The sequence below is a fragment of the Cajanus cajan genome, chromosome 4 (assembly GCF_000230855.2).
Source record: "Cajanus cajan strain Asha chromosome 4, NIPB_CcT2T_4, whole genome shotgun sequence".
NCBI classification, from domain to species: domain Eukaryota; kingdom Viridiplantae; phylum Streptophyta; class Magnoliopsida; order Fabales; family Fabaceae; genus Cajanus; species Cajanus cajan.
The window spans coordinates 31,290,210-31,312,562 of NC_138520.1; the positions used below are offsets into that span (position 1 = coordinate 31,290,210).

The following is a 22,353-nucleotide window of genomic DNA, read 5'->3' on the forward strand; positions in this document are numbered from 1 at the left end:
TCCATAGCCCTCAACCGATCTTCTAGGGCGTGGAATTGTTCTTTTGAAACCTCGGGCTCTTTAATCATAATTCCAGCCCCAAGGGGTACAGTGTGTGGAGGATCTTTTTCATGCTCTTCCTCCTCTCCCTCATGATGGGACCCATGTTCACTGTGATGAGATCCATGGACGTTGTGGTGACGCATGAGTTCCATCATTTGCGCCATTTGCTCTTTAAGCTGTGAAAGCTCGGTTGTGAGCTTCTTGTTTTGCTCCTCCAATGCCTCCATTTTCTTGATTCTCTGTGCGCGCGTAAGGACAGAGAGATGACCAGCCACTTTCTAAAATGAATGTTTAGTTAGTTTATTTTATGGAATGAATACACTCTTTAACATGAGCTTGATAAACCTCCATCTTTAAGGCGCTGCCTTTTTAAGACGGAAGTTTACCACCCTTCTTTATCTATGATCTCTCCCCAACGGAGAATCTCTATAGTCATGGGTCTCTTTCACTCATGTCAAGAGGTATTGGTGACCCTAAAATGTATGTTTTTATGAGGATGCATGGTCTCTTATTGGTAATGATGCACATGCCCCTTACTTTTATATTTTCACACATTGGTTTTTCCTCTCATGTCATGACATTTTCATGCATGGGGATTTATTCTTAGACCTTATTACAAGGTTATTTATTAATGCACAAACAATTGCACATAAGCATTTACACAAACAATTCACTCATCCACGAACAGTCACGAACGAATCACGAGGTAGGGGTCTCCTGCAGAAAAGTGCATATTCAAGGAGGATCTAACTGTTCTCACTTGGTCAAAGGCCCCCAAGGTGCCCCCATTATAGGGACCCAATTCCTCTCGTCGTAAGTCGATGGAAAGTTCCAACGCACTGTCGGACTCAAGTTCATGGTTATCACCTTGAGTGATGTTTTTCCGACAACGGTCTCGTAGGCTCCTATAGACCCATTCAACCGGCCGTACTAACATCCACTCCCTATGGATTACCACTCATGCCCCCGGGTATAGAGGGAACTGTTGTGTGCAAAGGTTTGTGTACAGTTTGTATTTCAAACAATTGCGAAATTTAAACATACAACAGTTATTTAAAGCCATATAATAAATTATGTTATCATACAAGCAAGGGGTAACGAAGTAATTTTTACTATTATTTGTTAAAAACAATCTGTCACTAAATGGGACTGACTCTCGAAGCTTCCCCAGTGGAGTCGCCATCTGTCGCCACCGGCCCAAACGGGCTTTCGGCATTCGCGAAGGATGGTTGGACTCGTTTAATTATTTAAAAATATGGATTGCTAGAATGACGTATTCTCAAACTGAGACCTTGTCAAACGAGCAATTTTATTAAATGATTCACCAATCCATATTAATCCCAAGCGGGACCCTCCATGGATTAGTGGTTTTCGCAAAAGGAGGGTTCGTGGAGTCGCCACCAATGTTTTACTCAAAACATTGGAAAAAGGGATAAGGCAATTGATTTTATAAATCAACTTTGGCCATTACAACCAGAGTCGGGTAAGGGAGTCGGTTACGCGTGGGGAAGGTGTTAGCACCCCACAGCGCCCCTTTCGGGTTCCCTATGACAGATTATTTTCTAAAATAACAGCGTAAAATTACTAAATTACCCCTATTTATTATAAGCGATTATAAATTAATTATCTACATGATGACAGTTTAAATATGCACACAGAAAGCAGTAAAAGGAAGGATTTAAGAAGAAACCTCTTGAAGCGTGCTTTTATATATTGAGTAAAACTGGGAAAGCTTTTTGGCGTTCCCTCGCTCTACAAGCTCGCTCGCTCCTTCCTAAAAACTTTTAACTATGGAAATCCGGAGGATTTCCCTTCGACTAGGTTTGATCCTCAAGCAAAATGGCTCGGGGCTCAAAAACTTTGTCGGATCAACTCTCCGAGTGATTTCTAGGGCAGAACACTGCTCAAAAACCCCAGAATACTCAAGGAGAGGGTTAAAACTATCTCCAAAAGTGTGGAATGACGTCCAATTGACGTCATATTTATAGGGAATAGGCGCAATACGGCCTACAGGAGCAATACGGCCGTATTGAAATTTTTGAACTTCAATACGGCCGTATTGAGTTCAATACGGCCGTATTGAAATTCAGAAATTTCAATACGGCCGTATTGAGTTCAATACGGCTGTATTGAAGCTTCAATACGGCCGTATTGATTTCAGTACGGCCGTATTGAAGTTTCAGAAACTTCAATACGCCGTATTGAGTTCACTGCGGCCGTATTGAGTTCACTGCGGCCGTATTGAAGCTTCAATACGGCCGTATTAAGTTCAGTACGGCCGTATTGGGCTTCATTCCCTCCACTTCCTTATTTTGAGCTATTCTAAGACCTCTAGACCTACAGAGAACCCTCCTAGGGCCTTCCAGGAGTCCTTCTGGTTGATCTTCCTTCAGTCTTCGAGAGTCTTCAAGCTTTATTTCCGACCCGGACAATTTTAGGGGTCTACAAGCCCGAGCCGAAACCGTAAATAAAACCGAAAAGCCTGGAGAGTCATCATTTCGGAGTCGCAACAAAGAAATAACACTTCGGGAACGACCTACACGAGGACCAAAATACTCGCAGTATACACCCTTGAATGCAAGTCGGGCAGCGATACTTGAGCAAGCTCTCGCCTCTGAAGTGTTGGCTGTTCCAAAAAGAGCATCCACCCCGCTGCGGGCCGATACCAACAAGTCTTGCAGGTATCACCGCAATCGAGGACACTCTACCGAAGAGTGCACAACTCTGAAGGACAAAATTGAGGATCTAATTAAGCAGGGGCAGCTTCGTAATTTTGTAGATCGGTCAGACTCGTCTCGGTCTCTCTCCTCATTCCAATCTCGACACAACGATCGACATAGGCAAGATCACGCCGAGAGGCCCTGACGTGAACGTAGCAGGTCACGTGAAAGAAAGGATGAGCCTACAGGATCACATAGGCGAGTCATTAACACAATTGCAGGAGGATTCGCCGGAGGGGGTTCAACCTCCTCAGCCCAATAGAGGCATTTGCATGCCGTTCGGTCGATACACGTGGTCAAAAAACAACCAACTCGGAGGCTACCGTCAATCACCTTCACTAATGCCGACTTTCAGGGCATTGATCCCGTACAAGATGACCCAATGGTGATAAGTGTCGAAATTCATAACTGTATAGTTAAGAAAACATTGGTCGATCAAGGCAGTTCGGCAGACATTTTATACTGGAACACCTTCAAGCAATTGGGTATCTCGGAGAAGGAGCTCATACCTTATGATGAGGCCCTGGTAGGTTTCTCTGGAGAAAGTGATGGAGAAGACTAGGAGAAGTGGACATTGTTCTCCTCCTTGAATTCGCCAATGCTAGGATCTTCTTCAAAGAGATTTGATTCCACTATGATGAACACTTGATGAAGAATGATTCTCGGACTTGAGGTTCCTAAGCTATGGAGGGAAGTATCCAAGCTCAAGAAACAATGGACTACTCACTTCAAAGAGAAGGAAAGAATGGAACTCTCCTAGGGTTTTGAGGTGAGAAGCTAGAAGACTTTGAGGTAGAAACTTGGCCAATGGCTCTCAAATTTCAATATGAATCAAAGTGAATACAAAAATGTGAAGGGAGGACTTAAGTATGCACGAAAATGAAGCACATAGGCACCTAAACCAAAGCTACACAAATTGGCGCCTAAAGTTTGAATTCAAATTTGAAATTTGAATTCAAACTTTGGTGCACATGTGTAAGTCCGAAAATTTAGGTACCAAGGTGCATTTAGGTCTGATTTGAGAGTCATTTAGGGTTAATTTGAGTGTCACATGTTCAGCCACCAATGGTGCAAAACATGTGACTCAAATGTAACTTAAATGGCTTCCAAATTAAACCTAGTTTAACCTAATTAGCGTACTTTAGTATTCCTTGTATTTTCCTATTCTAATGACCTAATTACATTGGTCAAACAATTACAATGGAAAGGAAAAATTACAAGAATGAAAATGAGCCCAATATTGGGTACCAAAAGCCCAAAGGCTCATGAAGCCCAAAACTAGGCCCAACTAGCCTAAAACCTAAAATGCTACTCTATGTGGTCCAAAATACAAGACCAAAATATATGATACCTATACTAACATGATGTATAAAAAACATATGAAATTAGCTATAACAACATATGGCCCATGAAAAGTTCAACTTGGGCCTTCCCAGGCCCATCAGGCCCATTGGGCCCTAGCTGGCCCAAACCTTCATGTCTAGCCAACTCCTCTTGGATCTTTGAGTGTGTCACCTCTTGCATTCCCAAGTATGGTTCCATCATCCCCTCCCTCTTGAAAAGGATTTGTCCTCAAATCTAGAGGATGCATGGAAGAAACATTAGCACCTACATGTAAAACATGCAAGGAATAAGAAGTGACATGGTAAGCAAAAAGATCATGGATCCTAAGAGGAGTCCTACTTTCTAACCTAACAAAGAAGGATAAAATATTAGACTCTCTAGAAATAGGCTCCTCTCCTAAGCATAACCTAGAAGTAAAACCTAAAAATGTGAGAACACTATGACTAAGACAATGGAAAGATTGATTTTTAAACACTACTATATCTTGCCTAAAGTACCCTAAATGGTAACCTAGGCTTTTCCTAAAAAATAAAGAAAAAACTACTAGAAAACATCCTAAACAATTTTGGATTTGATTGTTTGCTAGATACTTATAATCATATAAACTATATTTGTCTTGTAGGGAAGGAATCATATTAAGTTCAAAAGAATAAGATCTTCCCATAGAAGCAAACATAGAATATAGATTATTACAAGTTGTATCTACCAAACAATGTAAACCAAAAATTGGGTGCTTTATTAAGACCACAAAAATACTTTCTCCCTTGTGCACCTCCAAGGAAGTAGTATAAGGAGTAAAACTAAAAATAGTCCTCTCCTTCTTCACTATATCCCGAAGTTGAGAAGTCTTTGTTTGAAATTGATTTTGTTCCTCATTCTCAACTTTAAGATTAGTGGCAGCATTAGGATAAGAGTCAAAACTTTTATGAATAAAGAGAGTTCTTTGCAAGGCTTGTTTGGAAATAAAATAACTCTCCTTGTTCACAAATGTTTTAGTGGAGTCCCCTTCATCACACTCTCTCCTTATTTCCTTTCTTTATTTCTTTTTCTTTTCATTTGCTTTTGATCCTCAAACACTTGGGATGGTGTTAAAGGATTAAAAACAATTTCCTTATCTTTATGAGTTAAGGTTATTTTGTTAGTGAGGCCATCATGTATAGTGTGTTTATCAAATTGCCATGGCCTACCAAGCAAAATATGACAAGCTTCCATAGGGATCACATCACATAAAACTTTGTCTTTATAGTCCCCTATAGAAAACTTGACCTTCACTTGTTGATTTACCTCCAATTCCTCACCTTCATTGAGCCAATGAAGTTTATAAGGATGAGGGTGAGGAATAGTGGTAAGGGCTAACTTGATAACCAACCTTGTATTATAACAATTAGAGCATGATCCACTATCAACAATAAGAGAACAATTTCTTTTGGAAACTAAACATCTTGTGTGAAAGATGTTCTCTCATTGTGATAGTGAAGTGGGACAAGGTTGACTTCCAAGAAGCCTTTTGATTATAAGAAGATCACCATCAACAGGATATAGCTTTTCACTTGGATGATCTTCCACACTAGTCTCACTATCACTTGAAGTGGTAGAACTAGATTCATCATGATTGCTATAAATGTCTTGTCCTCTCAAAATCATAACCTTTTTAGTTGGACATTGAGAAGCTATATGGCCTCTCCCAAGACATTTAAAACATTTGATGTCACTAGTTTTACTACTAAAAGTGACAACATTTTTATTTTTATCATTTTCTTTTTTTATTTCTTTTTCTTGACCCTTACTAGAGTTTGTAGAAGAGTCATGTTGACCCTCCCTCTTGTAGTCATTCTTGATATATAAGCTAGATTGAGTTTTATCTTTAAAAGAACTTTTCCTCAAATTTTGTTGTTCCACCCTTATACAAAGTTGGACCAAATCATCAAGGTCCCTATAAGGGAGTAACTCAACTCTATCTCTAATATCAAAATTTAGACCATTCAAAAACCTAGCAATGGTCAATCTTTCTTCCTCCCTTATTCCAGCCCTCATGAGATATAACTCCATTTTCTGTCTATACTCCTCCACACTCATGTTCTTTTGTTGGAGTCTTTGGAGCTTATCCATAAGCTCCCTACTATAATAAGAAGGTATGTGCCTTCTTCTCATAGCACTCCTCAATTCATTCCAATAAGTGATGGGAGGATCATTGTGAAGTCTTCTCTCTCTTTCCAAGGATGTCCACCAATACATGGCTTGTCCTTGAAAAGCTAGGGTGGCTAGAGGAACTCTTCTTTCCTCACCTACTTGATGACAAGTGAAGATTTGCTCCACTTTCATCTCCCAATCCAAGTAGGCGTCCACATTTTCTTTTCCATGAAACTAAGGGAGAACAACCCTTGATTCCCTCACTTTTGTTTCTTTAATGACTCTCCTAGGTCTAGGTTGGTAGAAAGCATCCATATTTAAGCTACCATCATACTCTTGGCTTTGAGAGTCATTGGAACTCTTAGTGGAACCTTTTGAGGAACTTTTTTGACTTTTGTTTTTATGTAATTTTTTTAAAAGTTTTGCTTCTTGTTGCTTAATCTTTTGAATCTCTTCTTCTAAAGCAAGAAGTTGTACTTCTCTTTCAATCTTTTCTTTTTGTTTTTGAAGTACTTCTTCATGCTTCCAAAGTTTTAGTGCTTCAACCTCCTTGACAATTTTTCTAAAACTTTTAGGAGTATCAAAGTCACAACTACTTTGAGAATGATGACTCATGATTAAATAATAAGAATTTGTATGCTATGCAAAAAGGTATAAAATGTTTTTGGGATTTTCTAGGAATGAAAATAGCACTTGGAAGTCTAAGTGTACAAGTTGCACTATCAAGGGAGGTGAGCTACAAAGAGCCACTTAATAACCAAGCCTTTTCAAGTGGAAATCACTAAACTCCTTTGTGATACTTCCAATTCCCCAAAACTTTTCACAAAAATTTTGAATGCTTTTTCACAATTGGTTTGTTTTGAAAGCTAAGCTAAACGTGAACAATTAAGAACTACACAATTCTAGACGTTTCAAGGCAGCAAAATAAAACAATTAAAAGACAAGGAACTTAAAGGAAGCAAGATAAGTAACTAGTCGGGTTCCCTAAGTGGAAGCTTGAAACATATGAAATTTCCAAGCCACTTCCACTAGTACTACACGTGAGTAGGCTACCAAGGAGTTAAATATACCTGACCAGCTTCTTAATACTCCCTCCAAGCTTTACAAATTGGTTTAAAATACAAGAGATTTTGCAAAAATGTAAACTAGCCTAGAAAGTAAGTAAATGATGGCTTTAGTGACCAATTAGTGACGGATTTTGATGTACAAATTTTCAACACTTATTCAAGTGTTTAATCCGCCACTAATCCTTCAAATATGATGCTACTGGACCTGTAAAAGAAACACAACAAAGAGATTAATGGTGGCTGCCTCACAAGGTGAAAGGAATGGTCACTCAAGTGAAGGAAGTTTAGGAAAAGCTAGGTCACTAAATTAGGTCAAATTTTTTTGTAGTCTTAGTGTCCAAACTTTTCCTACTCTTTGTTGAGCAATGCTTGATCCTTGAGCAAGGATTTGAGGCCACTTCCAGCACAGGGAATTTAATGAAAGAAAACTAGACAAGCAATAAAGCACAATTTGGAAAGCTTATACCAAAAGTAAAGAGTAATAAGTGTATATGACAAGACACAAAGAGGTTCAACAAGTAAAACTGAAAATTAAGACTTCAAATAAAAGCTAGCACTCAGTTAGGAATATTCCTAGATAGGTATTAGAGTAGATGAACAAAACAAAAAAAATTTGAAAGAAATTGGACAAGTATAGAACAATTAGTAGTCAAAACAATAACAAGGAATCAAGTGAATTTTATCCAAGAACACCTCACGGCTTTTTCAATTTAAATTGTCTTATATATATTTTTTTAATTCTTTCTTTTTTCAGCCTCAAATTAAGACTCCAGAGAAGGTGTTTGCCTTTTGTTTCAAAATTTTCCAAGATTCCAAGCTATAGAAACCGAGACTACAAAATAGGTCAAAATTCAAGTGAAATTGAAGAAACTAGTGCACTAGTTTTAGGTTTTTTTGTATTGAATTATTTTTGCACACTTTTCTTTTGAACTTTTGAACTTTTGTTTTGTTTTAGGCTCTGTTTTATCTCTGTTTTCAGCCTCTAATTTTTTTTAAAATTGAATCCACAAGAAAGAGTGCACTAGAAGTAGAATTAAGCACTTGAAATTTTGAGTCACAAAATTTTTTATAAGATTTTTCAATGGAAAGTGAATTGAAAACTCAAGTACACAATGGAAGCCTAACTCTAAAGAAACTTGCTAGGACTAATAGCAAATTATGAACACAATAAGGTAAAAGAAAAAGCACATATATGTAGGCAACAATGAGAACAAACCGAGAGAAAAATGTAGACACACAATTCAAAATAAAACTAGGTTAAACATGCTATTCAAGGAATTTGCAACATATAAGGACTAAACACAAACTTCTAAGACAAAACAAAGATTCAAAACAAAAATTCTAATGCAATGAATGAGGTCCAATCACGGACACATACAAGGAATGGAGAGACTCAAATAAAAGCAAAAATAAGCACAAGCAAATAAGTCCTAAACATTGATTGTGGAAGAAAATAAAAAACAATCAATAATGGATCTATGAAGCACAAGAACACCAAAACAATATAGATCCGAAAATGAAACTCAATTAAGACACAAGAACACACAAGAACAGCATAAGACACAGACACAAAAGTTGAAGCAACTTATCTCCTTGAAGACCTTACTCTTGATACCAAAATTGATGGAGAAGACTAGGAGAAGTGGACATTGTTCTCCTCCTTGAATTCGCCAATGCTAGGATCTTCTTCAAAGAGATTTGATTCCACTATGATGAACACTTGATGAAGAATGATTCTCGGACTTGAGGTTCCTAAGCTATGGAGGGAAGTATCCAAGCTCAAGAAACAATGGACTACTCACTTCAAAGAGAAGGAAAGAATGGAACTCTCCTAGGGTTTTGAGGTGAGAAGCTAGAAGACTTTGAGGTAGAAACTCGGCCAATGGCTCTCAAATTTCAATATGAATCAAAGTGAATACAAAAATGTGAAGGGAGGACTTAAGTATGCACGGAAATGAAGCACATAGGCACCTAAACCAAAGCTACACAAATTGGCGCCTAAAGTTTGAATTCAAATTTGAAATTTGAATTCAACTTTGGTGCACATGTGTAAGTCCAAAAATTTAGGTACCTGATGGGTTCCTTCTCCATGGAATGACGTAGAGATGAAGGAGAGGAAGCCTTGCCCTTGATCTAGGTTCAACAAGGTGGACAAAAAGGAGGATATATGGTGAAGGAAAGGGGGGTGGCGTGAGATGATGGTGTTTGGGCGGAAGCACTTAGGGTGGAGGTGTTTGGGTGCTCAAAGTTGGCTCACTCCAAGGTAGGTGGAGGCCACTCTAGGTTTCACTCTCCAAGGGTGGAGAATGAAGGAAGGCTAGCCGAAGCAACCTAGGGACTAAGGATAGGATTTGAGGCAAAGAAATGCTCTCTCAAATTCATATAATCCAAAGTGTTTACAAGTGGTGGGGTGTGGGGTTTTTATAGGAGGAGTTGCATTTAGGGTTGCATGGCCAAAAATGCCAAGGCCAAATGCACTCCAAATGCAATGCCAAATTAACCCTAGATGCAACTTGGTGGCCAAGTTTGGAATCTATGGGTTTAGATTGGCTATAACAAGGTGCATGATAAGACCATGCAACCTTTGCCCTCCACTTGGGCCTAAGCCTTTCTAACACCAAAAATAGGTCCAAACTTTGCCAAAAATTGCGTCACCTCCTCTAAAACACCCTAGCCCAAAAATTGAAAACCCTAATTATCTAAAGCACCCCATAATACAAGGGTAAAATAGGAAATACAAAGAAAATAAATCCTATGACTAAAATACCCCAAAATACAAGGGTAAAATTGGAATAAACCAAATAAATCCTACACTACTCAAAATTAGTCATAGCATTGGACCATGTGATGGGTTTCACATGAAGTACCATGGATGGTCCTCCATCATACCCTCCTTCTTGAGAAGGATTTGACCACAAATCTTCAAGTTCGTCCATTCCATTGATCCTTCAAAAGAAGTGAAACCACAATTAGGGGAGTAAAATATTAAAACTTAACTATGCAATCCTTAAGTACATAATTTGTTGAATGAAGGTGCTTAGGGCAAAAGGGAAGAGCCAAAGAGGCATCACCATTTAAAATTTATTGACCCATGCAATTCATTCACCAAATCATCTAACTTAGGATTGGGTGCCTTTTATGCAATGATGGCTTTTAAAAAGGTGCTCATCCTCCATTGCCATCTTTCTTTGGCACCAAAAGAAGGAGGATGGCACAAGGGTTAAGGTTCTTTTGAACCTAGCCCTTTGTCTTCAAAGGAAAAATTCTTTTTTTCTTTTCTTTTCTTTTTGTTTTTGTTTTTGCTTTTCTTTTCATCATCTTTCTTAGCCTTTAGTTTGAGTTGGTCCTCATTCACTTGAGAGGGTGATAGAGGACACCACACAAACTTCTTACCTAAGTGTTGGAAACTTATTTTATTGGTGAGGCCATCATGGATTATGTGCTTGTCAAATTGCCATGGCCTCCCAAGAAAGACATGACTAACCTCTAATGGCACTATGTCACACAAAACATTTTCTTTATAGTTGCCAATAGAGATTGGTATGCTTGCTTGTTGGTTAACTACAACACCTCTTTCTTCATTGATCCATTGCATTTTGTAAGGTTTAGGATGAGGTTTTGTAGTTAAGGCTAGCTTATCAACCAATCTAGTACTACAACAATTAGAAGTAGACCCACTATCGACAATGAGAGAACAAGTACTTTTTAAGACCTTGCATTTTGTTTGAAACAAGTTCTCTCTTTGTGATTGGTCAATTTCACTAGATTGATTGTTAAGGAGCCTTCTAACCAACAATAGGTCTCCTTCACAAGGTAAAATTTCTTCCTCGGAATCTATGGCTTCTTCTTCACTACTAGAGGAAGAAGGGGTAGCTTCATCAAGGCTACTATAGTGGTCTTGGGCTTTTAAAACCATAGTTTTCTTTGTAGGACATTGGGAAGCAATATGTCCTCTTCCAAGACACTTGAAGCACTTGATTTCACTTGACTTAGACTCTTTGGAAGGTGCTTTAAAAGATGATTTTTCTTTTTCTTTTTCTTTTTCTTTTTCTTCCTTGGGATAAGGTAGGGAAGAGTGGCCCTCCTTCTTAAAGTTCTTGGAATAAGAGGGAGTGGATTCTTTTCGAAAAGTTTTTCTTGTAAGTTGATGCTCCACTCTTGAACAAAGTTGAACGAGTTCGTTTAAATCCCTATAAGGTAAAAGTTCAACTTTGTCTCTTATCTCAAGATTAAGACCACTTTGAAATCTAGAGATTGTGGTCCTCTCTTCCTCCCTAATCCCAGCCCTCATCATTAGCAACTCCATAGATTGCCTATATTCTTCCACACTAGAGGACCCTTGTTTCAATCTTTGAAGCTTATCCATAAGCTCTCGGTCATAGTATGGAGGAATATGCCTCCTTCTTAAGGCACTACGGAGCTCATTCCAATATTGGATTGGGGGCTCATGATTTATTCTCCTTTCTTTTTCTAAGGAGGTCCACCAATACATAGCATGCCCTTGGAAGCTAAGGGTTGCTAAAGAAACCTTCCTATCTTCACTTATTCCATGGCAAGAGAAAAGTTGCTCAACTTTCATTTCCCAATCTAAATAATTTTCAACATTATCCTTGCCATGAAATGGGGGAAGATTGATGTTAGGTTCCCTATTGGAGGACTCCCTATTTCTATGATGTCTTGGGGGCCTTTGATAGTAATCATCATTGTGATGACTACTAAAGAAGATATCACTTGGAGGTTGGGTATGATGCCCTTCCTCCTCATGAGCACTTGCATACATATGCCCCTTTCCTCTTGAGGGTTGAGGAGAAGTGACTTTTGGTCTTGAACCACTAGCCTCTCCTCCCACAACTAATCTTTCAAGTAATCTTTTTATTTCCTCATTGTTTCTTTCAAACTCTTTTTCTTTCCTTTTCAATTCTTCTTCTCTTTTTATATTTTCCTCTTCTTTTTTTCTTAGGTACTCTTTTAATTCCCTAAGTTCATCCCTAACACTAGACCTAGTGCTACGAGAATTATGACCATGGACACTAGAATGATCACTCATCTTTGATCAAGAAAAAGGTTTTCACAAATTGTTTTCAAAAAGGGATTGAAAATGGTTTTCACAAAGAGTGAGTGATAAAAGGTTTTCACAAATTAAAGGTTTTCAAGGTGCAAGATAGGTAGGAAAGGCCTAAGTGCACAAAGTGAACTTTCAAGGGGAGGTGGACTACAATGAATCACTTAATAACCAAGCCCTATCAAGTAAAAATCACTAAGCCTTTTCTACTTTTTCTTACAAAAACGAATTGGCACAATTAAAGGTGAGTGTGTGCACGTTACCCCTAGTAGGCAAAACAAGCCTTCTAAACGTAATTGCACAAAGATAAAGTCCTAAGTAATTATACTACTAAAAGCTTTAAAACATGCAAAAGGAAAGCATTTAAAACATGTTCTAGTCGAGGTCCTAGGTGAAGGTTTTCAAATCACCTTCAACTACACGAACTAAAACCAAGTAGAAGAGGTTTAATAATGGCCAAATTACAAACCAAAATAAGAAGCTAAGGCCAAAAAAACACAAAGAGGCCGAGAGAGAAAAATTAAGCAAAAATCAAGTAAAACAAAGATTCAAGTCTTCAAACTCCTCCAAATGGGTTCCTTCACAATGAACAAACGTGTTAGACCTCTCCAAGTGTTTGTTCACTCCTTTATGTGTGGTGTAAGTCCCTCCAAAGGCTAGGCTTGGATTCGGTTCACCCCTCCACTCAAATCCACCAAAGGTGTGAAAAATGACTAGAGTGGATTTTGACCTACAGTGAAATTAAAACCAACCCAAAGCAAGAGTCCAAGAAATAAAAACTGAAAAGCACAATTAAGAAAGGCTAAACTCAAAGAGAATTTAAGATGACAAAACAAAAGAGGCCAAGAAAGACAAGCAAAAAAAAATTAAGACTCAATCAAAGAAAGGAAGCACACAAAGAGAATAATCCTAGAAAAGCACTAGAATGAATAAGTGTTTAAGCTCACTTGATTAAGTCCTTTATATGTTTCGGTCCAGCCAAAGGTAAGGTCCCAAATTAAGGTCAAAATGTCATAAGTCCAACTCCCAAATGCATAGGTAATTGTCCAAGTCCACAAGTCTAGCAACAAGTCCTTTTTGGTCCAAGAATTTTTTTTGTTCTAGTCTTTTTCTTTGTTGCTCACGGCATTCTTTCTTTTATATGTCTTGGGTCCGAAATTTTTTTTTGTTAAATTAAGCCCAATTGTTGCTTAGGTTTTGCACTTGTGGATGGTCAAAAATTAGGTTAAACTTTTAGGAGAGGAGGTGATGACAAATGGCGTGAAATTAGAGGTCCAAAGGGAATCTTTTTAGTGGAATTGGTTTTGTACTATTTTGGACAAATAATTTTGCACAAAAATTCAGCACACCTCTTATATTCTTTTAGGGTTTCTTTAGGCATACAATAGACTAATCAAGTGAGAAATGCAAGGAGGTGGGGCGGCAATGCATGTGCAAGAAAGTATTTCACACATGGAAACTCAAATTACAAGGAACATGCTAGGACTATTTAGCATGCATGAATGACCTCTAAAAAGCTACTAAATGTCACGCCCACTATCATGCAAGATGGCATATATTTTGATCATGTAATCATGCAAAGTGTTTGGGTACATACATGGAAATTTTGTTGACAAATTATAGGAAACATACAAGACAAAACTTAGGTGGATTCAAAAATCAAAAAGCATGTTTATGGCATTTTCATATGAGACTCAAGAAAAATGAAAAGCATGGCAACCCTAAAACATGGAAACCTAAAATGGCAAGGAAAGGCTCACAAGGACAAGGTGTGAACCCTAAAGCTATTCGGCCACACAAAGAAAGCAAGGAGAAGGGAAGTGACTGTAGACCCCTAAAATTGTCCGGGTCGGAAATAAAGCTTGAAGACTCTCGAAGACTGAAGGAAAATCAGCCAGAAGGACTCCTGGAAGGCCCTAGGAGGGTTCTCTGTAGGTCTAGAGGTCTTAGGATAGCTCAAAATAAGGAAGTGGAGGGAATGAAGCCCAATACGGCCGTACTGAACTTAATACGGCCGTATTGAAGCTTCAATACGGCCGCAGTGAACTCAATACGGCGTATTGAAGTTTCTGAAACTTCAATACGGCCGTACTGAAACCAATACGGGCGTATTGAAATTTCTGAATTTCAATACGGCCGTATTGAACTCAATACGACCGTATTGAAGTTCAAAAATTTCAATACGGCCGTATTGCTCCTGTAGGCCGTATTGCGCCTATTCCCTATAAATATGACGTCAATTGGACGTCATTCCACACTTTTTCACTCAGTTTTGACTCCCTCCTTGAGTATTCTGGGGTTTTTGAGCAGTGTTCTGCCCTAGAAATCTCTCTGGGAGTCGATCCGACGAAGTTCTGGAATTCCGAGCACTTAGCTTGGAGATTCGAACCTAGTCGAAGGGAAATCCTCCGGATTTCCGTAGTCAAAATTTTATAGGAGGGAGCGAGCGGGCTTGTAGAGCGAGGGAACGCCAAAACGCTTCCCAGTTCATTTTTTGCAATATATAAAAGCACGCTTCAAGAGGTTTCCCTTCAATCCTTCCTTTTACCGCTTTCTGTTTGTTGCATAATTTAATAAGTCATCATGTAGATATTTAATTCTTAATCGTTCATAATAAAAGGGGTAATTTAGTAATTTTACACTGTTATTTTAGAAATAATCTGTCATAGGGAACCCGAAAGGGGCGCTGTGGGGTGCTAACACCTTCCTCACGCGTAACCGACTCCCTTACCCGACTCTGGTTGTAATGGCCAAAGTCGATTTTTTGAATCGATTGCCTTAAACTTCTTTTTCCAATGTTTTGAGTAAAACATTGGTGGCGACTCCATGAACCCTCAATTTTTATGAAAACCACTAATCCATAGAGGGTCCCGCTTGGGATTAACATGGATTGGTGAGCCTTTTAATAAAGTTGCTCGTTTGACGAGGTCTCAGTTTGAGAATAAGTCATTCTAGCAATCCACATTTTTAAACAAATAGACGAGTCCAACCATCCTTCGCGAATGCCGAAAGCCCGTTTCGGGCCGGTGGCGACAGATGGCGACTCCACTGGGGAAGCCTCGAGAGTCAGTCCCATTTAGTGACAGATTATTTTTAACAAATAATAGTTAAAAATTACTTTATTACCCCTCGCTTGTATTATAACATGCTTTATTACATGGCTTTAATAACTGTTGTTTGTTTAAATTCCGCAATTGTTTGAAATACAAACTGTACACAAACCTTTGCACACAACAGTTCCCTCTATACCCGGGGGCATGAGTGGTAATCCATAGGGAGTGGATGTTAGTACGGCCGGTTGATGGGTTTATAGGAGCCTATGAGACCGTTGTCGGAAAAACATCACTCAAGGTGATAACCATGAACTCGAGTCCGACAGTGCGTTGGAACTTTCCATCGAATTACGACGAGAGGAATTGGGTCCCTATGATGGGGGCACCTTGGGGGCCTTTGACCAAGTGAGAACAGTTAGATCCTCCTTGAATATGCACTTTTCTGCAGGAGACCCCCACCTCGTGATTCGCTCGTGACTGTTCGTGGATGAGTGAATTGTTTGTGCATTGACTATGTGACATTGTATGAGCATACATTTGCATTCTTTAAACAAACAACATTCCTATTCTATTAAAATAAGAATAAATAGAAATAAGGATCTTCTAGTACATGGTGTTAACATCTACCTTCATTACATTCATATAGGTAGTTTCCCTTTTCACCCAAAAAATACAAAAAAGATGCAAAATACCCAAAAAAAAAAAAAAAAAAAAAAAAGGGTTATTTATCCAAACCAAGCAATATCATGCATCATCTTAGGAACATCCTAAAAACATGATAATGCTTAGTTGAATAAACACTATGCATGCATATTCAACATCATCATCTCATGCATATAGATCATGGAGGGATCTAGGAATCATTCATTTCATACATCCCTCCTAGTAATTCAGTAATAAACATAAATAAAAAGAAAGGATTAAATCGATGCGTATGTTCAAAAATGGATCGCACGCCATTCGTCATCAAGTGTAGGCCAACAACCGCGCCAAGCGAGCGCACATCAACTCCGTTGTTGGTAATCAAGACAAACAAAGGGGAAGGTCCAACACCATTAAGGATCACAGTTCCAAGGCCTTTCCCTTGCAAATCAAATAAGGCTGTGCCGTGGATATACGACATCCACTCTTCTGCCGACAGCGATATCTCCAACATCGCTGGACTTGGGGGCATGACTAGGAGTGGCAGGATCTACACTCCCGAAGATCTTCATGACAAAGCTCCCAAGAATAAAGGGAAAGAAAAAGAAGAAAAAACCGAGGAAAATAAGGAATCCGAGGAGGAGACAGACAAACTGTTAAAATATATCCGACAGAGCGAGTACTCCATCATGGATCAACTTCATAAGACGCCAGCAAAGATTACTCTGTTGTCGTTGATCCTATGCTCCGAACCGCATCGGCAAGCTCTGTTGAAAGTCTTGAACGAGGCATATATGTCGCATACCATCTCCCAAGACAAGTTTGAGGGAATTGTTAGCCACATCACGGCTAATGATCACCTCACTTTCACCGATGAAGAAATCCCCACCGAGGGACCTAATCACAACAAGCCCTTGCACATCTCTGTAAAGTGCAAGGAGTATCACATCGCAAAAGTCTTGGTGGATAACGGATCTTCCTTGAATGTGATGCCCAAAAGAACTCTTGATCAAGTGGCAATCAAGGGAGTCCAAATGCGCCCGAGCAACATGATCGTTCGAGCTTTCGACGGTTCTAAAAGAGAAGTGGTGGGAGAAGTCAATCTTCCAATCCAAATTGGACCCACCATCTTCAACGTCGAATTCCAAGTGATGGATATTACTCCTGCATACAGCTGTCTCCTAGGCCGACCTTGGATTCATGATGCGAAAGCTGTACCCTCTACGCTCCACCAAAAAGTCAAATTCATTGTGGGTGACAAACTGGTGACCGTGCAAGCTGAAGACGACATACTCATCAGTAAGCCATCCAACATGCCTTATGTGGATGCAGCAGAGGAAGCTTTGGAAACCGCCTTCCAAGCATTGGAAATCGCCAATGTTGAAACGTTTCCCCGAGAAATGAAGAAGGTAGCCCATATGCTCACAAAGAACGGATACTTGCCAGGACAAGGATTAGGCAAGAACTCCCAAGGAATCCCGGAGCTACCCATTATCAAGGACAATCCGGGGAAACAAGGGTTAGGATACAACCCTGTTAAAGATCAAAGGACGAAGAGGAATCAAGATCCTTCTCGACGTTCTTTAAGCCAGATCTTTAGGAAGGCTGGTTCACAAACGTCAAGGCCAGCTGTTGTCATCAAGTGTCCTTCTCCTTCCGATAGGGATGTATAGACTCAGTGACTATTAGAGATCACTCCTCGGGGACAGCCCGACCCCCGAGCCTCGATAGGGCACATGTTTCCATTATGATTATAATAAAATCATTCTTCATTAATTCTTTATTGCTTCTTTTCTCGCTTGCAATAAAATTCTAGACCACATTATTTTAACCCTGTTTGAATAAACATGAATGAGGTTAAAATCATCTTAATAATAATAAACCCACATCATTTTTATGTGGAAGTGTGTGTGTCAACTTGGAGCACCTTTTCTTGGCCTCAATAAGTGCCATCATGGATAAAGAAATCCTAAAGACCAAAAGACCCGCTAGGAATCCCACAAAAGGGTGACCTAGGCAAAAGTTAGGGTTACAAAATAAGACCAAAAGACCCGCTAGGAATCCCACAAAAGGGTGACCTAGGCAAAAGTTAGGGTTACAAAATAAGACCAAAAGACCCGCTAGGAATCCCACAAAAGGGTGACCTAGGCAAAAATTAGGGTTACAAAATAATGAATAAAAACAAAAGCCCGCTAAGACACCACAAATGGGTGTTTTAGGCAAAAGTAAGAGCCATCAAAAAAGAAAAAAAACAGAATAAACCCATGATGGTACCATCAATTGAATTCAACAAAGGGGCTCAAGAAAAGCTATCCAAGTTGTCAAAGCACAATCATTAATAACAAAGATGTGCTTAACCTCATAAGTGTTTAAACAAACAAACCTAAACACAATAAGCCTACCTTGGCCATCCATGCTTACAAAAACAATTTTTCAAAAATAAAATAATCCCCTCTAAAACACAAACTTTTGAAAATATATCCTTTCCTTCTTTTCTCTCTTGTCCCAACGATTTTTGAATAATCTAGTGGAAACATGGAGATATAGTGGTCAATAGGAGGGTTGACACATCTTCTAAAGAAAGGGAAGAATCATTTGGTTGATGACACCAAAATCAAATATGCATCATTCCTCGGTAACAGAAATCGGCAGAGCACAGTCCGTCTGGAGGAATGGCAAAATCCAAACACAAAAACGCATCGGTTAATTCTTTTGAAAAAAGAATCAAATAGAATTAGGTGCATCATACTGCATACATGCATACAGATGATAGGTGTACTGGAAGATCACTTATTCTCTGTTTATTGAAAAAACAAAAAAAAATAATAAAAAATATAAATTTCAGAAAAAACAATGCGCCCGTACCATGTTCAGTACACCCATACTAAAATCAGGGTTATGAACAAAATTTCAACTCAACATGGGCGTACTGAAATGGATGCGGCCGTATTGGCCATAAAGAAATTTTCAAAGACCTCGTCATGAGGCAACTACATAAAAAATAGAAAAATAGAAAATTGCTTGTGTATGACAGCAGCAAACGAAATGCAAAGATTCAGAAAATCAACAGCGTCATACAGAATAACTGAGCCTGGAGAGGCTTGCCGAAAGAATACTCTCAGAATAACTGAGCCTGGAGAGGCTTGCCGAAAGAATACTCTCAGAATAACTGAGCCTGGAGAGGCTTGCCGAAAGAATACTCTCAGAATAACTGAGCCTGGAGAGGCTTGCCGAAAGAATACTCTCAGAATAACTGAGCCTGGAGAGGCTTGCCGAAAGAATACTCTCAGAATAACTGAGCCTGGAGAGGCTTGCCGAAAAAAATACTCTCAGAATAATTGAGCCTGGAGAGGCTTGCCGAAATAATACTCCTACAAAATAACTGAGCCTGGAGAGGCTTGCCGAAATAATACTCTCTCATAATAACTGAAATTAATTTCTTTAGCACTTTTAATTTCTGTACAGCAAAAGCCAAAAACATAAAAAAGGCAAAATACAGAAAAAGCCAAATCAGAAGAAAAAGCAAAATACAGAAAAAGCCGAAAATAAAAAAGGCAAGGATATAGAAAATCCAACAAACAATTTGTACCGAATAACTAAGCCTGGAGAGGCTTACCAAAATAATACTCCACATCCTCCACAGTATGCAGAATAATTGAGCCTGGAGAGGCTTGCCGAAATAATACTCCTTCAGAATAATTGAGCCTGGAGAGGCTCGCCGAAATAATACTCTTTCATCATAACTAAAGCCTGGAGAGGCTTGCAGAAATAATACTCTCTCAGAATAAATGAGCCTGGAGAGGCTCGCAGAAATAATACTCCCCAGAGAAACCTCAACTCAAGCTCACGGGCCAAATTTCCCAGCGAGAGCTATCAAAGCAAGATCGTCAAAATCCCCAATGGAAGTACGATCTCCCAAGCAGAATATCCAAGTCAAAGGACTTAAACTTCCTCAGTGGAAGATAGCTCTCCGACTCAAAGCGCTGAGTGAGGCTAAGCCTGCAGAGGCTTCCTAAATAATACTCTGGGATACATAAGATCCCTCATTCCCCAATCGCCTACTCAGAGGCATCCCCGCAAAAGGAGAAAAACCAAAAAATATCAATAAATATTCCCCAAGCGGAATCCGGCACTCAGCCGAACACTGAACTTCAAATCCACAATCGCCTACTCAAGAGGCACTCCTTCAAAAAGGAAAACCCAAAAAAGAAATCAATAACAATTCCCCAAGCGGAATTTGGCTTTTCAGCCAATCATCAAACATCAAGATAATTCGCTTACTCAGAGGCACTTCCTTCAAAAAGCAAAAATCATAAAAAGATCAATAAGTATTCCCCAAGTGGGATCCGGCTCTCAGCCTATCATTGAACTTCAAGATGATCTGCCTAACAGAAGAGGCCAATCACAACCAATGACAAAATCCCCTGGCGGATAACAGCCTACACAGAGGCAACAAAATCCAAAAATTAAAAAGAGTTACCCGAATAAGGATAACCGGGATACTCCACCTACGTCAAAAGGACGTCAGCCAAACATAAGGCATTGCTCAACTCAGAGAGAAAGAGCACCTGTGTCTATACCCCAAGGAGTCAGAAATTCCCCAAGGGTACCAACAATGCAATGCAAGTTGGGGCACAGGAACCTGTGAATGACTGCACATCCCCTAGACGGATCCCTGCGTTATCCAGCCCTCAGTGGCACAAAAATCAAAAACAATCGTCGAAACAGCATCGTGGACTGTGGAGACAAAATCAACATCCAGAATCCCCAGCGGATAACAGCCTACACAGAGGCAGCAAAAATCAGAAAATCAAAAAGAGATACCCGAACAAGGATAACCGGGATACTCCACCAACGTCGAAAGGACGTCAGCCAATCATAAGGCACCGCTCACATCAGAAAGAGCATCTTTGTGTCTGCACCCCAAAGGAATCAGAAATTCCCCAGTGGGCACCAACTACGCAATGGAAAGTTGGGACACAAGAACCTATGAGTAACTGCACATCCCCTAGACGGATCCCTGCGTTATCCAGCCCCTAGTGGCACAAAATCAGAAACAACCGTCGAAGCAGCATCGTGGACTGTGGAGACAAAATCATCACAAAATCCCTGGAAAGGAGATATTCACGCTACCCCCGTCGTCACAAACACGGAGGTATGCAGCTTCCGGCTCGGGCAATGAGCGAAGCTATCTCTGGAAAGGGGGGTACTCACCGTTCACCGTTGTCACAAAGGTACTTAGCTTCCGGCTCGAACAAAGAGTGAAGCTAAGCCTGGAGAGGCGGGTACTTACGGCTTCCAGCTTGGGCAACAAGCAAAGCAAGGCCTGGAGAGGCAAAACTCACACTGCTCACCGTCGTCACAAAGGTGCTTAGTTTCCGGCTCGAACAAAGAGCGAGACTAGGCCTGGAAAGGCGAAACTCACACTGCTACCGTCGTCACAAGGGTACTTAGCTGCCGGCTCGAACAAAGAGTGAAGCTAAGCCTGGAGAGGCGGTACTCACAGCTTCCAGCTTGGGCAGCAAGCATAGCAAAACCTGGAGAGGCTACTCGACAATTTTCCACCGGAAGACGCTACAAGTCAGAAGGTCGGCGCATCACCCGGACAATTGGGTCAACTCCTTTACTTGTCAGCCGATACACCAAAAGGCCGTCCGACTAAGTAAAGGGGGGGCAGCTGTAGACCCCTAAAATTGTCCGGGTCGGAAATAAAGCTTGAAGACTCTCGAAGACTGAAGGAAAATCAGCCAGAAGGACTCCTGGAAGGCCCTAGGACGGTTCTCTGTAGGTCTAGAGGTCTTAGGATAGCTCAAAATAAGGAAGTGGAGGGAATGAAGCCCAATACGGCCGTACTGAACTTAATACGGCCGTATTGAAGCTTCAATACGGCCGCAGTGAACTCAATACGGCGTATTGAAGTTTCTGAAACTTCAATACGGCCGTACTGAAACCAATACGGGCGTATTGAAATTTCTGAATTTCAATACGGCCGTATTGAACTCAATACGACCGTATTGAAGTTCAAAAATTTCAATACGGCCGTATTGCTCCTGTAGGCCGTATTGCGCCTATTCCCTATAAATATGACGTCAATTGGACATCATTCCACACTTTTTCACTCAGTTTTGACTCCCTCCTTGAGTATTCTGGGGTTTTTGAGCAGTGTTCTGCCCTAGAAATCTCTCTGGGAGTCGATCCGACGAAGTTCTGGAATTCCGAGCACTTAGCTTGGAGATTCGAACCTAGTCGAAGGGAAATCCTCCGGATTTCCGTAGTCAAAATTTTATAGGAGG

General features: G+C 40.0%; 1 protein-coding gene across 1 annotated transcript in view; it reads left to right on the forward strand.

The window, feature by feature from the left end:
• Positions 1-3,144: 3,144 nt before the first annotated feature.
• The window catches only part of LOC145957277 (uncharacterized), a 31,463-nt gene continuing 12,254 nt past the window's right edge, over positions 3,145-22,353 (forward strand). The window contains exon 1 of the mRNA XM_083073503.1: positions 3,145-3,288. Coding sequence (XP_082929629.1) covers positions 3,145-3,288 — 144 coding nt within the window. The remainder of the gene's footprint in view (positions 3,289-22,353) is intronic.